The 14488-nt window shown below is 38.9% G+C and overlaps 1 protein-coding gene across 11 annotated transcripts in view; it reads left to right on the forward strand.

The window, feature by feature from the left end:
- The window catches only part of MGA (MAX dimerization protein MGA), a 58517-nt gene that overhangs the window by 21198 nt on the left and 22831 nt on the right, over window positions 1–14488 (forward strand). For 8 of the 11 annotated variants that reach the window (XM_048947613.1, XM_048947614.1, XM_048947619.1 and 5 more), the window contains exons 6-16: window positions 1011–1139; window positions 1950–2048; window positions 2965–3614; window positions 4264–4621; window positions 5595–5818; window positions 6790–6930; window positions 7329–7461; window positions 8786–9306; window positions 10751–11036; window positions 12748–13377; window positions 13895–14215. In XM_048947613.1, the coding sequence (XP_048803570.1) occupies window positions 1011–1139; window positions 1950–2048; window positions 2965–3614; window positions 4264–4621; window positions 5595–5818; window positions 6790–6930; window positions 7329–7461; window positions 8786–9306; window positions 10751–11036; window positions 12748–13377; window positions 13895–14215 (3492 nt within the window). Of the gene's footprint in view, window positions 1–1010; window positions 1140–1949; window positions 2049–2964; window positions 3615–4263; window positions 4622–5594; window positions 5819–6789; window positions 6931–7328; window positions 7462–8177; window positions 8756–8785; window positions 9307–10750; window positions 11037–12747; window positions 13378–13894; window positions 14216–14488 lie in introns of those variants that run through there. The other 3 variants (XM_048947621.1, XM_048947623.1, XM_048947622.1) reach the window with 3 other exon arrangements.

The following is a 14488-nucleotide window of genomic DNA, read 5'->3' on the forward strand; positions in this document are numbered from 1 at the left end:
GTTACTTGTAAAGATAAATGTCTACTACCAACAAAAGGTTTTTGCTGTATGTGCAGATAGCAATTCATCCGTCCTGAGCATTGTCAAGTAATACATTTTTAATTCAAAACTTGCATACTTAACACTGATTCTAAGACTTTGGCAACAGCAGCACAGTTTTGTAGGTTTCTCTTGGGGGGGAAAAAAAAAAAAGCCCACACCAAAAACAACCAAAACCAAACAAAGTAAGTATTCTTTACTCCAGACTGAGCTGAGTTGGGTAGCCATATATTCTTTCACTTGCTGAATAGTAGTTCTGCTAGCTTTTGCGTTCCTCATTATTTCTGTATCCTTACCTGATTTGCTAATTCACAAAGACACTTTTTGTGGCTAAGGTGAGCCTTTCCAACTAAGCATTTGGGGGGAGGTAAGGAAGATGTTCACAAGCAATAAAGTGTCCAAGCCAGTGCCATTCAACAAAGCTGACTGTTTTGTTTCGTTTTAGCCATAGAATTATAGAATCACACACGATCTTCTCCCTGCTTAAAAAAATAAATAAACAAATAAATAAATAAAAGGCTGTAGGGTTGATTTATTGCAAAGCAACAAGATGGCTGGCTAGCTAATTTCAAGCTGATCTGTAAGGACAGTGAGGGGGCAGGGGGTTGCAAAAAGCTCATGGAGAGATCCTGAGAGAGCAGAATACTGAATACAGCTTTATTGTGGAAATGAATAGAATGCTGACATTCTGATTGCTAAAATTCTGCAGGATTTTCAGTAGCAGTTAAAAAAAAAAAGTATCAAGTGATTCTATTTTCCTTCCATTTTCCATCTCCTTAAAATTCATACCTGTTAATTCATACCTGTTGAAGATCCGTTGTAAGTAACAGTTATTAATGCTTTTTTCAGAAGCCCTAAGACATGGATGAATGCTAGAAATGTCTGTATGTAATGTGAAACTTTTTAAAATAAACATCTTTTTTTTTTTCTCATTAACATCTTGCTGCATTGATACTGATTGTTTCCTGCAGTGGGATTGAAGTTAAATTCTGTGGACCCAACGATGAGCATTGACTTGAAATACTTGGGTGTGCAGCTTCCTCTTTCCTATTCAAATTATTCTTTGTGGAGCTATCCAGGAACAAACCCCAATTCTCCAGGTGAGTAGAACATGAATCTGCTGAGGCTGAAAGTATTATGTTGTATTGTCAATGATCAGAGGGATTTGGGACTTGATGCTGTTCAGAGGTAGTGTTCTTATTCATTAGGACAGGAATATTAAACTTTCCAAAAGCAGTGAAAACAGAGAAGTCCATAATCAAAATACTTCAAAGAGCATTTAGTTTTGTATTTGATATTATTATTATTATTATTATTATTATTATTATTATTATTATTATTATTATTATTATTATTATTATTATTATATTTTTTTTAATACAAAGCTGTCAATGAAATGTGCTTGTAAAATTAGTATTGCTCGTATTAATTTATTTGGTATCCAAACAAATGCATTTTTCATTAAAATGTGACTGATTCTACTACTGGCAAATACTGTTTTTTAACAGTAAGTGTGTTTGCTAAAGAAAGTGCAGGGTGGTTAATTCCAATGTCTCTCTCTTGCTTTAGTATTCTGACTGGTGTTTTCTTCCTGTACTGTTTTTGGAGCTGGTAAAGAGGCAGACCTTGAGTCTCAGACCTGTCTACACCACAAAAGAGGCAGATCCAATTCAGAACGCCTCAATCCAGCTCTGTGTCAAGGGCAATTACTTCTAGCCTAGACTAGCAATATATAAAACAGCTACTAAGGACCCTGTTAGTATATCTACATTACACTTTAACTCTTGGAGATGATGGATTATTTGACAGAGCTGTCACATGTATTTCTGAAAAGAAATGAACAATTCACTAGGACATTTGTAACAATCAGTCTTGATTTATAAACTGAGGCTAGCTTTCTTCTTTTCCAGATACTGGATTTCCTTTTGTTTCCAGAACAGGAAAGACAAATGATTTCAGAAAGATCAAAGGCTGGCGAGGGAAGCTTCATGGTGCTTCTAGAAATGAAGGTAGAAAAAGCAGAGCGGGATTAAAACAAAAGTGATGAGATGAGATGAGTGCAGATATTTCTAAGATCTTTGTCTTAATCTTGGAGAGATGCTGCAGTTCAGTTATAGTGTGTGTTTTAATGAGAGATTTATTTTTGTTTTGAGACTCTCTTGAATATTGCTACTACTTCCATGAACAGCCAAGAATGAGCACTTACGAGGGGAAAAAAGAAACTGAAAATGATAAAACAAGCAGAATCAACAGCAAAACATATTCTGTTTTACACATAAGGTTTCAGTGAAAATCAAAATTGTAATAGTTTTGTTTTTGTTCATCAGTTTTGGATTAAGCTGGGGAGCAGTATAGTAAGTCCAGAATTCTGATGCCCTACAGATTTGAAGTGATTTTCTTTTATGTTGGATGTATTTTTAACTCCAGTTAAGTGAATACTTCTGTTCAACTACTTTGCCCTGCCTCAGAAAGAAATGAGTACTTAGCAGTTTGCCAGGTCTTACTTGGAAATTAGGTAAAATATTTCTGTTGTACTCTCTGCACTTGAATAGTGTATTGTGTTGGGGTGTTGCACATTTGTTCTGGTGTTGCCAGGTACGTTGTAGGATACATGTTTAGGACAAACAAAAGGAAGCTGCACAGAAGCACTGATTCTTGAAGACTTTCTCTTTTTGTGAATGAATATACTTTCCTCAAAAAGAGTTGTTTGGACTGCTGGCTATGTTTCTGATTGAGCTTATATTTGATATTTGTGTGTTGTACGCTTAAAGGAATTATATACATCTTTAAAGAAGTATTTACCTCTTCTATACTGTTTAGTTGCAGTAAGATTTAAATGTGTGTGTGTATACATATATATATGTAAGATAAAGCCTGTCAGTATGCTTTTGCAGGGGCCAATTAAAATGCTTGTAATTTATTTAGGTGGCAGTTCAGAAGGTTCCTTGAAGAATCGCTCAGCATTCTGTAGTGACAAGCTGGATGAGTACCTGGAAAATGAAGGAAAGCTGATGGAAACGAGTATGGGATTCTCTTCTAGCACGCCCACTTCCCCTGTGGTGTATCAGCTTCCCACCAAGAGCACTAGCTATGTGCGAACGCTAGACAGTGTTTTGAAGAAGCAGTCCACCGTAATTCCATCCACATCTTACACGTTCAAGCCTGCTTCTCTGTCATCTACCTCTAGGAAGGCAAGGACTCAAAACAGGCAGACATCTTCAAACAGTAGAGGAAGATCATCCTACAAGCCTATACTGCCTTCGCCTTTTCCTGCCAAGCAGAAACAGAACTTTTCAGCATCAGTAGAAAAGGCTGCTAAGTCTCTGTCGAGTAGCTGTTTGACTAACCAAGCAGATGGTTTCCTGATGCCAAATCTGGATGAAAACATACTGCCAAAACAAATCAGTTTGCGCCACACAGCACAACAGCAACAAGCAGCTCGTCCGCCAGGTCTGTCAAAATCTCAAGTAAAGCTAATGGACCTGGAAGACTGTGCTCTCTGGGATGGCAAACCACGAACCTACATTACAGAAGAACGAGCGGATATCTCCCTGGCTACTCTGCTTACAGCTCAGGTAGGTAGCAATACTTTCCTTTCCTTCAGTACTGTTGTGTTTTCAATTATCTGTAGTTCCTGAAGCTGCCTGTAGATGCAGAAAATAAGACTGAAGCTGCTAATGAGCATGACAAAACATGTTCTTCCTTTGTGCTGTAGCCTTTATATTGAAAGTTCAGAACTGCTGTCTTAACAGCATGTGGAAATACTAATTGTATTAATAAGGTGTTGATATGAATAATTAATTATGAATTATCTCAACTTCCCTGTAAAAAGTTCTAATTGATACAGTTGCTATTCAGTAACTACATTTCCTTATTATTTGACACTTATTTTTTTCAGTAGGGCTAACTCCACATAAAAAAAAAAAAGCAGAAACAAAACAAAAAACATGTAACTTTCATGTCAGATGATAAACTTTTGCTTTCTTCGCAGCCCACTTCTTGAAGAGGCTGTTCAGCTGTCTCAAGTTGTGTTTCAGAATATTAAAATGTAAACTCCCCTCTATTGTATTTTTTCCATACACGTGACAAATTTTTGTGGATAACCAGACCATGTAATAGGAGGGAGTTATAATTCTGAATGAACTTGGAATAGCAGTTTCACATTTGCTTGATTTCACATTGCTAAAATTTCAAGTGTTTACTTACTATCTAAAACTTTTTCAGGCTTCTCTCAAAAACAAACCTATCCATAAAATAATACGACGACGAGCACCTCCTTGCAATAATGATTTCTGTCGGCTGGGTTGTATATGTGCCAGTCTAGCACTGGAAAAACGTCAGCCTACCCATTGCCGCAGGCCAGACTGTATGTTTGGGTGTACTTGCCTGAAGAGAAAAGTACTGGTGGTGAAGGGTGGATCAAAACATAAGAAAATTCTGAAAAAGGCTGTGCGTGGAAATCTTGTGTTGTATGGATCACAAGAAGAACAGCAAGAGGATGGAGATGTGGAAGAAGAGGGTGTGGGAGAAGAAGATGAGATGAAGCAGAAAGACAAGAAGAAAAGAAAAAAAGTGGAATACAGTGAGTATTGCTGGGTAAAAAGCAATTTCTTAAACTTCTCTGGAATCAGCTGTCTTCCCAGGAAATTTTTTTAGGTTCTAGTAGAGATCCCATTACTAAATCCAGAAATGGGAATGAGCTCTGAGAGATCTCTGCAACGCTTATCTTGGTGTAACTGACTGACAGGTAATCACATCTTTTCCCTTTTAGTAACTCTTACCTGTTACAGGCTTTTTTGCATTATTCAGTCATTTATCTTGCTCAAATAACTAGTTTCTTTTTGGTAATTTTAACTTTCTCTGTGCACTCTAAATATGTTCAGGGACTAAGTATATGAAATAATTACTGCTATAGCTGTTGGTAATCTTTACTGTTTACTACTCTTTCTCTCCCTCTTAGCAAGTAAGCATCTGGAGCTTTATTTTCAGTTCCTGTACATAACTGTATTTCACTGACTTTGGTGGAAATAGTTTACAGTGGTTTTAGATCTGTCCTAAGGTATGTTCAGAAATAGGACAGAAAGTGGCTATGGACTTACAGCTTTGTTCTAGTAATAATTTTATCAGCGGTAAAAAATGATGCTATCTGGTGTTCCACTGAAGTAAATAAATTTTTATGTGTAGTTGTTTTATCAAGTATGTTTTATAGATGTTTGAAATCTGTGTTTGCTGTCTTTTAAGATCCCCGGCTCTGTAGTGGTTTTTTAATCTGCTATCTTAGCACAGCTAGGAAGCAGTGATTAGCATGGAGTCTTTCTCATTTTCATTTCCTGCATTTGTGGACAAATCCCTGGTGGCTTCTCACTAGAATTTGAGACAAGAGAAGATACCAGCATTATCTTCTTAATTCAGTGTGAATTAGTTACTGGTATATGGCTAGACTTTAGACTGAAACTAAAATTTCCATTACTGCCATGCTACTTTAATTTTCACATGTGTAAATTACTGGGTTTTTAAAATATATCACTGGTTTTTTTTTTTTTTCTTTTTCCCAGCTATCTGTGACTCAGAGCCAGAAAAGCCTCTTAGGAATTGTCCATTGTGGGTAAAAGTAGAAGGTGAAATAGATCCAGAACCTATTTACATTCCAACACCATCTGTTATTGAACCAGTTAAATCTACAGTCCTGCCTAACCCAGAACTTGTGCTTTCTGGTAAACATAGATCTTCCAGTGGAGTGAAAACAGGCAGAGTGTATACTCCTAAACCCAACCCCGTGGTAAGAAGTGGGATAATGTTAATTCTTTTTTTCTTTTTTTTAAGCTGAAAATTAAAGCAAACACTGCCAAAAACTTCTGTATATTTTAAATAAAATGAGATAAAAGGCATGTTGATAAGCTAGAGTGAATTGACACATACATGCATCTATTTAACTACGTTAGTCTTCTGTTGAAGTAAATACAGTAAATACTGTAGCAGTGAGAAAAGTGGTAATGATTTGCTGATGACCTCTTAAATAATGCAGTAATATATGCTGTTTATGGGTAAAATGATTACTTGTCCTGTAGTGTTTGTAGAAGTTACTATCTACAGGATGTAGCCTTGTTAATAACTTGTGGAAAAAGTGTGAATAGTGACTCAGAGGATCACTGTGATTGTAGAAGCTTTTGTGTTCTTGTTTGTGGCTTCATTGCTGTGTGCTAGGAATCTGTCTTTGCCTCTCCTCTCCCCTCACCTTTATCTAACACAAGCAATAGCAGTCATAGAGGAAGAATAGTAGTGAGGTTGAGTCTAGTTATGTTTAAAGAAGAAAATGTGTCAGAGTTGCTGCTTAATATATATCAGATATGGTTAAGTGGTGAATGACACTTCAGGACTTCTTTCTCTGTTGAGAAGAGAATTTAAACAGGTAGGTTTTTTTCCCGTTTTTCTTCCTCTGTGTAATTTGGGAGCAATCTGTAGACTGAGCTATGGTGTTATAGTGTGGCTTGGATTGGAAGGGAGATTGGTAGATCCTCTAGTTCCAGCCCCTCTAGCTGGGGTTGCTGCCAGATTGTATCATTAGATCAGATTGTGTAGGGCCCCATCCAACCTAGCTTTGAAAGCCTCCATAAGTGGGGCAAGAAGAAAGATTCAACTTTAAATACTTCTGATATTTTCTACTGTAGCGTTAATACTCTTTTAGAAAGCAAAAGTGTTTTATAGATCTGGTGCACATCCAGAATGGAGAGGTTGTATTTTTTTGTGTAGATTCGAGAGGAGGACAAGGATCCTATCTACTTGTATTTTGAAAGTATGATGACTTGTGCAAGGGTTCGAGTATATGAGCCTGGGAAGGAGGAAAAAAATCAACAAAAAGACCAAAAGGATTCACAGAGCTTTCTTGTAAAGGTAAGAATTTACGTGTCCAGCACGTATCCTGCAACAGGTAGGAATATTGGAAATGGGAAGAAAACTTTTTTGCAGGAGCTTCCACATAACGTGGGGGCTTGGCTTTTATTTGACGGTGATGTAGTGACAGGGACCAAATCAGCATGCAGTGATGGTCAGCTTTCCTTGTTACTGTGATATGAATTGTCTTGTCTGTGGAAATTCCTGGCTGCAAAACTCATTACTGCATGAGTCTTAAAATTGCTGTTAGAAGATGAACGTTTTACTTCTGTCAAAGTTAAAATGCTTTCCATGGTTATGGATGATAGCATGATGAACTAGTGTATTCTGTGATGTGATTTTATTGGGGAAGAGGATAGACAAGGATAATATTTTGTACACTTTTTTTCTTCCCACAGATGTATGAACAAGGACTTCCATCTTCAAAGAAGGAATCTTCTAAGAAAGAATTATCTAAAAAAGAGTCTTCTAAGAAAGAGTCTTGTAAGAAAGAAACCAGTGAGATAAACAAAGACCCTGAAAAATGCGGAGGTAAGAGCTGAATCTTGAATGTAAGTGAGTGTGTTGATAGTTTTTGGCTTAAAAAAAAAAAAAGGAACTATTGATGAAATGAGTGCATTTGCCGTGGGAGTTTCTACAATTGCCAATAAAAATCTTATGATGTGCTTGCAGTTTCTTGTTTTCTTAATCAGTCATGTGTCATGTGGGAGATACAGCAGGCTAACTACCAAGTACTTGCCATGGTTCCAAGGTTGAAATGATTGGTGTTACAGTAGCTCATTCAGAGTAAAAGATTGCATTTTACAGCAGACTTGTATATAAGGATGCTAATTAGATACCTAACAAGGAATGGAAATCAGAGGGTTCCCTCCCTACTTTCATTAATTTTTAATTACTGAAGAATTAATAAGTTTACAAGTGGTATTGTCAATCTTCGACCCTCGTGTTCTCCACTTAGAACTGTATGGGTCAAAGAAGTGCCTCTACTCTATATGGAGCTGTTTGATGTTGAAAGGTTGAATTGAGTTTTTGCACTACATTATGTATGAATATGGCTTTGAGTTTGTAACTCATGAAGAGGGAGGTTAGGCATCTTTATCTCTTTCTGTTTGAAATGGCCCAAATCATGTCGCAGTCCTTAAAATGAGACGTACTCAAGGCATTCTATCATCCACTAATGAAATACGGCTGCCTTTTTGAGCTGATTTTTTTTTTTTTTTTTCCCCACTGTTTAATGTATGCAACAGCATTCTGTGTTTAAGGATCGGAATGGAAAAATAATACAACTAGTTGAAAATACTGATGAATTGGTAGGTCAAAATTAAAAGGACCAGGACACAGGGCTCAACATCCTTACAGTTTTGCAAAAAGTGACGTTGGATCTCCAATGACAGCAAAAGGTCGTGCTTCTGTTAAACATCTTCCACAAAAGACAGTTCTGCTAGTGGCTTGTCTGTCAAAAATAGCATTATAGGACACTGGTCCTTTTCTGACTCCAAGAGAAAAGTGCCATCTCTGGAATATAATCAGTGATGCTTTCCATTGCGTATTGATGTTGCTTGGAGATGTTACATCCACACACTGAAACAGTCCAGCTTTGTTTAGCTTGTGAGATGCAACGGGATACAACGTGAGATGGTATGGCTACAGAGAATTAACTGTGAGAAACAGTTACCTTAGTTTTGCATTTTTGCTTGCTTGTGAAGCTCTGCAAGGGGAAGTGATGTTTTGAACAGTTCTTTTTACTTGCCCTGCAGCTGAGACAAGGGTGGAGGTGGGCAGAATAAAACTGTTTGAATATCCAGGTGATTAAAATGCCACAGTATTGCAGAAACCTATTTCAATTCTTTCTCAGAGAAAAGTTCGTGGTCTTCCCATAGTGAGGGGGACTCTTCCTCCGCCTCCTGTGTTCATCCCACCACTTCATGTGCACCAACCAAACTTATCGAGATTATCTCTGACTGCAGCTGGAATGAAGATTGCAGTAAGATATTGACCATCCTATCACAGCACATCAACAGTAACATGCCACAGTGCCTCAAAGTTGGTAGCCTCATTATTGAATTGGCTTCGGAGCACGAGGCTCAGGATGCAAACAACCCTCCTGTGTACTCCTCCAGAGTGAAAATTTCAGTGCCATCCTACCAGGACAGTGATGAGAAGCCTGAGTCACCTGACTTGGAGACTCCCGATAGTGGAGTGCCGTCATGCAAAAAAGCAGAAAATGTAAAGCTCTTTCAGGCTTACACATTGGACAAGCTGCGGGAGAAGTTGCATGGGGGCAAAGGCTTGCCTTTTTATGCAGGAATTTCTCCTGCAGGAAAGCTGGTTGTCTACAAGCGCAAAGCTAATATGAGCCACTCAGGCTTGATTCAGGTGGGTCCCTCTGCCTTTACTGTGGAGATTAGATTCAGTTTCATCCAGTATCCTAGAACCCCCTAAAGAGAAGAACAAACACTCTCTTAATTTGTCTTACCTAGTCTTTTGACTGTCCAGACAAGATATCTTCATATCCAGTGACTTTTTTGCCTCTCTGTAACCTTGTCCCTTTCAACAGGAAATCTGATTCCAAGTCTGAAGTCTAGTGATTTAGGTTGGTCTTTTGGCCTTTTAGGTCTTGGTGGCCCAAGCACAGAATCTTTCTCAAGATCTTGGAGCTTTCGAAAACTCTCTGCAGATGCATTTGGCAGATAACACTTCTGAATAAGTGGCTGTCAGAAGCCACAGAAAGAATAATTTCAGAGGAGGTGTGTACACTGGGACAAAACTTCAAAAGGAAACTATAAACATTAAATTGCTTTTGATTCAGTTTGCTAGTGTTGACGAATAGCTTGTTGTCTTCTGAGTGTATGTTAGTGATGAAGAGACTTCATAAAATTAAGAGCGTGTCATTTCTCTGCAGTCTCGTGCTGCCAACTTGCTGTTAGGAATTGCTGGAAGGAGCTGTAGGGCTAGGATCTCTTCTTTTTCAAGGATATTTTGTGGTAGTAACACCACTCGCACTGGAGGTATATGAATTAGAAAATGAGAATTGAGTTCATTTTGTAATGCTTTGCAGATGCATTGCCCTCACAAAGAGAAGCTCACAGAAAGAGCAACTTAGGGGCAGACTTCCTGTTTTAAAGAGTAAAGGCCTTTTTCCTTATGGTGTGTTAAAATTAAGTGGCTTTTAGAGGTTACTACCGAACAGCTTGGGAGTAGAATGCAGTAGTACCAACCAAATCAATATGAAATGCCTGTTGACCACTAGGTTTACAGCCTGATATCCAGAAAAGTTTGTTTCTTCTCTCAGTTACAAGTGCAGCTCTGAATGTGAAGTTAGTCAATTCGTGGTACAGTACAGACAAGGAAAGAAAGCTGACAAAGCTTTTGCAAAGTCCTTAGAGTTTTGTCCCGATGTATATGTACGTGTTCTTTCTTCTGTAATGCTAGGTGATGATAGGGTAGAGAATTTTATCTAAAATCGTCCTCATATTTGGAAAACCACTCAACTCAGGACTGCAGTGTATGTAGGAGAGGTATAACGCGTGCTAGCTTCCCTCTACTTGATTTTAGTGATTTCTCATGTTCCTTTGGACTCTGTGTTTCTGTTTGAGAGTCTTGAGTAGCATCTAATATCTGTATTACAAAGATACAGCAGAGTTGCTTGAAGATACTCTGAGCAGCAGGGAAGTTAGGAGTTCCCAGTCTGAATTGTAATGTGGGTCTTTGTTTTTGTTTTTTGAAAAGGACGCTTGGAAGTCCTGTGGAATGAAACACCTCTCCAGAGGTGGTGAATTAGCATTCTTTTCACAAAATTTCCCTTTTCCACTTTTTTCAGGTTAATGATAAAAGGTATCCTCAGGCCAAACTGCTTTTGGGACAGATGGGGGCATTACATCCTGCCAGTCGGCTAGCTGCTTATGTCACAGGCAGGCTGCGACCCACAGTACTTGATATCTCAACCCTCAGTACTGTGATCTCCAAGGTAGCATCCAGTGCTTCTGGGACACCATCAGTCCAGGTGCCCACAACATCAGCTCCCAAAACTACATCTTCCATCAGCACTACTTCAAACCCCAGTGTGACGACTCTGAAAGCTCTTATCCCACCACTGAGACAGATAGGTAGGTTGGAACTTATTACTGTATTTTAAATTGCGTGAAGGTAAAATAAAAAGCAAGTATACAGCATTGCTGTTGATTTCTTTGCAACAGTGCCTGCTGCCTTTGGCTGACTTGCCAACTAAGCTGCCTCTGCAATAAATAACCTCTCTAAAGCAGAAAGTTTTATTTTGACTTCAGAATAAGACTAGAGGTGTTGACTTTTAGTTATTTTACTAACAATACTAGAGCATATTTTCAAGAAACAAGGAAGAAGGGATACAGATACCCATTGAGCTTCAATTTTTTGTTTTGAGAGTTTTCTTACTATGATTTTTTGATTGCTTCTCATCAAGCATTGAAATTAAAATGAGGGTTTAAAGTGCGAAAGGATTGCTCTGAGCTGTAGTTCCACAAAGTTTGTTTTTCTGATGGTGTTGCACTTAGAATTGGAACTCATGTGACCAGCAAAGCTGCATGAAGCAGCGCAGTGAAATACAAGACGTCCCAAGTCTGGATTAGCAAAAGAACAGATGTGCAGCCGATAACTACACTGGCCTGCAGTCTCATTGGATTTCACAAGCTAAACAGGGTTGGACTTAGTCAGCACACTTGACATTTTTTTCTTTATTTTGTCAGTTTTTTTCTTTTTCTTTTTTCTTTTTTTTTTTTTTTTTTTTTTTAAAGGAAGGAATATCAGGAAAAGCATTTGGTACTTGTATCTAAGTTGGTACTGAAGTGCTTACCCAGCATGGCAAGAGATGAATTTGCTTTTACATACCGTGTTTAGCATGATTTTAAGCAACAACAACAAAGAACATCGAAGAAAAATCTAGTTCCCAGCCACACATTTCTCCCATCTTCACTAAATACCTGAAGAAGTTTTGCAAGAGAAAAGGATGTTACCTGTGTCCTGGCAAAATGTGAACTTTGGTGAATTGCTCTGTTTCCTTCTACCTAAATTTTCCTTGCATTGTAAATAGCTGTGTTGTTTTTCTCTTCCTGTGGTAAAACCAGTTGTGTTATGTGTTTATGCACTATTGAAAAGGTGGCTGCATTTCACTGATGGGTGAAGTGATCATTGCATATATATGTAAGTTGGGCTTGCGCAATGATCTCTGCGTTGTTGTACTATGTATTAGGTTCTGTTTCTGATCTGTAGGCATCTGGCGTGATACAGATATGGTATTCTGATCCTTGGAGAGCAAGGGATGAAGGGAAGCTTCCCAGTAGTGACTTCTTCCTATTGGTTGAATTTGTCCCATGCTCAGATGCACAAATGTCACTGCAAAAAGGAGGAGGCAGGACAAAACTCTCTTCCTCCTTTCTCTGTGGCTTATATACAGTCAGAAAATCAAGAAGCAGTGAAAAGAGGAACATGGAAAAAACTACTACAGGAAGAATTGGAGATTTAGAATGTAGTTTGAGCCTGTTATTGCACCTAGCCATTTGTTTCCTCGTACTGAAATTATAATTACATATTCATAATTTCATGATAAAGAACAACACCTCAAGACCTAATTTTTTTGTATGACCAGGAGGAGATGCAATAGAATACGTGCATATTCCTAATATGTAAGTCATATTCAGGACTGCTGTGAAGGTTTCAGGTTAATTACAGGGTGTTCTTAAAGTGAATGGAGACCCAAATTCATGATGAAATGACAGTTGTTGTGCCTGAAGAACAGCAAAGAGAAATCTATTAAAATTTTGACCTGCAAGTTTTTATTTGCAGCTGCTCGACCCTCACCTGGTGGTGTGTTCACAAAGTTTGTGATGAACAAGGTTGGAGTTCTGCAGCAGAAGATTCCTTCAGTGAGCACATGCCAGCCTCTGTCAGGGCCACAGAAGCTCAGTATCAGTCCTACACCGATAATGGTTGTCACCCCTGTGGTTCCCACAAGTCTGTCTCCAGCTCACTGCACTATCTCTCCTGGGGTCACTACAGCCACCACCACTTTTCCTGTAACTGTAGAAAGTACCAGTGTGGCACCATCTACTGTGTCTGCTCCTAGCCAAACAAGAGCTAGTGAACCTGCCTCCTCTCCTCCTGCAATTACAGTCACAGGTGCTTCTGCAACACCTGGAACCAACACTTGCACCACTTCCTCATCTGCCACTCCTACCGCCACTGTGAACGTAACCAAAGCAACTGTGGTTTCTGCCCCGGTACCAACTCTGTCACTCCCTACTGTAGTAACAGCACCAACAATTACTTGTCCTGTTATCACAACATCCCCTTCTACAGTTGTTCTAACAACTGCAGTGGCTACGTCTGCGGTGACCACGCCAGCTTCCTCTGTCAGCTCTGTTCCGATAATACTGTCAGGAGTGAAGTCAGCTCCTTCAATAGCTCCAAAAAGAGGTAAGACTTGTCTGCTTCAGCGTACTGTTGCAAATGCTCGCTTTTTTCTTTCCTCATTCATTGTTGGGACATGGTATGCAATTGCAAAACCCAATTTAAGTATAGACTCACATGTCTCACCGTTATTTCCAAAATGGAATAAAAAATGTAGTTTCTTAAATGGCTTGTTTTATTCCAACCTAGCCAAAACTACTAGAGAAAGGAAAAAAAAAAGTTACCTGATCAGTATCTGCTATGAAACGAGCTTGAAGTCTCCCATTGTTTCTTGGCTTGTAGAAATGTGTAGCACAGTTATTGCTGTGATTGCTATGATTTCACCGTTGGTATAGAATTGAAGAAGTAGGTGTAGAATTACCTTTTCAGTGTTACTTGGCAGTTTTCTGAGTCATGGTTGACAACTAGAAACGCATCTAAAGATCCAGTTGTTTCTAAAACATCTGTGCTTGATTTAAGAATAATGCCTGATTTATAGTATGTTTTCTTAACCTGATTTATGTAACTTTTGAAAATGTTTTAGAAGATGCTACTCCTCAAGCGCAAGCTGTAAATAAGACTCCTCCAAAGATACCTCCTGGAACAGAGAAACGTGTAGGACCGCGGCTGTTGTTGATTCCGGTGCCTCAGACATCCCCTGCTTTGCGACCATTAAACAACGTGCAACTTCCTCAGAAACAGAGAATGGTTCTTCAGCCTCTCAGAAGCCCTGGTGGTGTGAACCTGTTCAGGCATCCTAATGGGCAGATAATTCAGCTTGTCCCACTGCAGCATTTTCGAGCTCCGGGTGCCCAGCCCAGTGCCCAGCCTAACGTGCAGCAGCCAGTGATGTTCCGCAATCCAGGTACAAAGTCCAGGGTTTCTTTCTTGGCTGACTGTTGTGTTACTTAGATTTGTCACACCGTGTTTCTATCTGTGATGCTTATCATACTGACAGTAACAGAACAGGGTGTGAGTAAAGACTGTTAAGTATAATTACCCAGAAGTAATGCAACTTCAGCCCATCTAAGATGCAGAAAGTGCAATTAGCAGTTAAATTACCAACACTTGGGATTTCTTTACAGCAGGTAAAAGGGTCCATGTGTGTGACAAAGGAGCCCTAGTCACTGTATTATCA

This window comes from Lagopus muta, chromosome 6 (assembly GCF_023343835.1).
Source record: "Lagopus muta isolate bLagMut1 chromosome 6, bLagMut1 primary, whole genome shotgun sequence".
NCBI lineage: Eukaryota > Metazoa > Chordata > Aves > Galliformes > Phasianidae > Lagopus > Lagopus muta.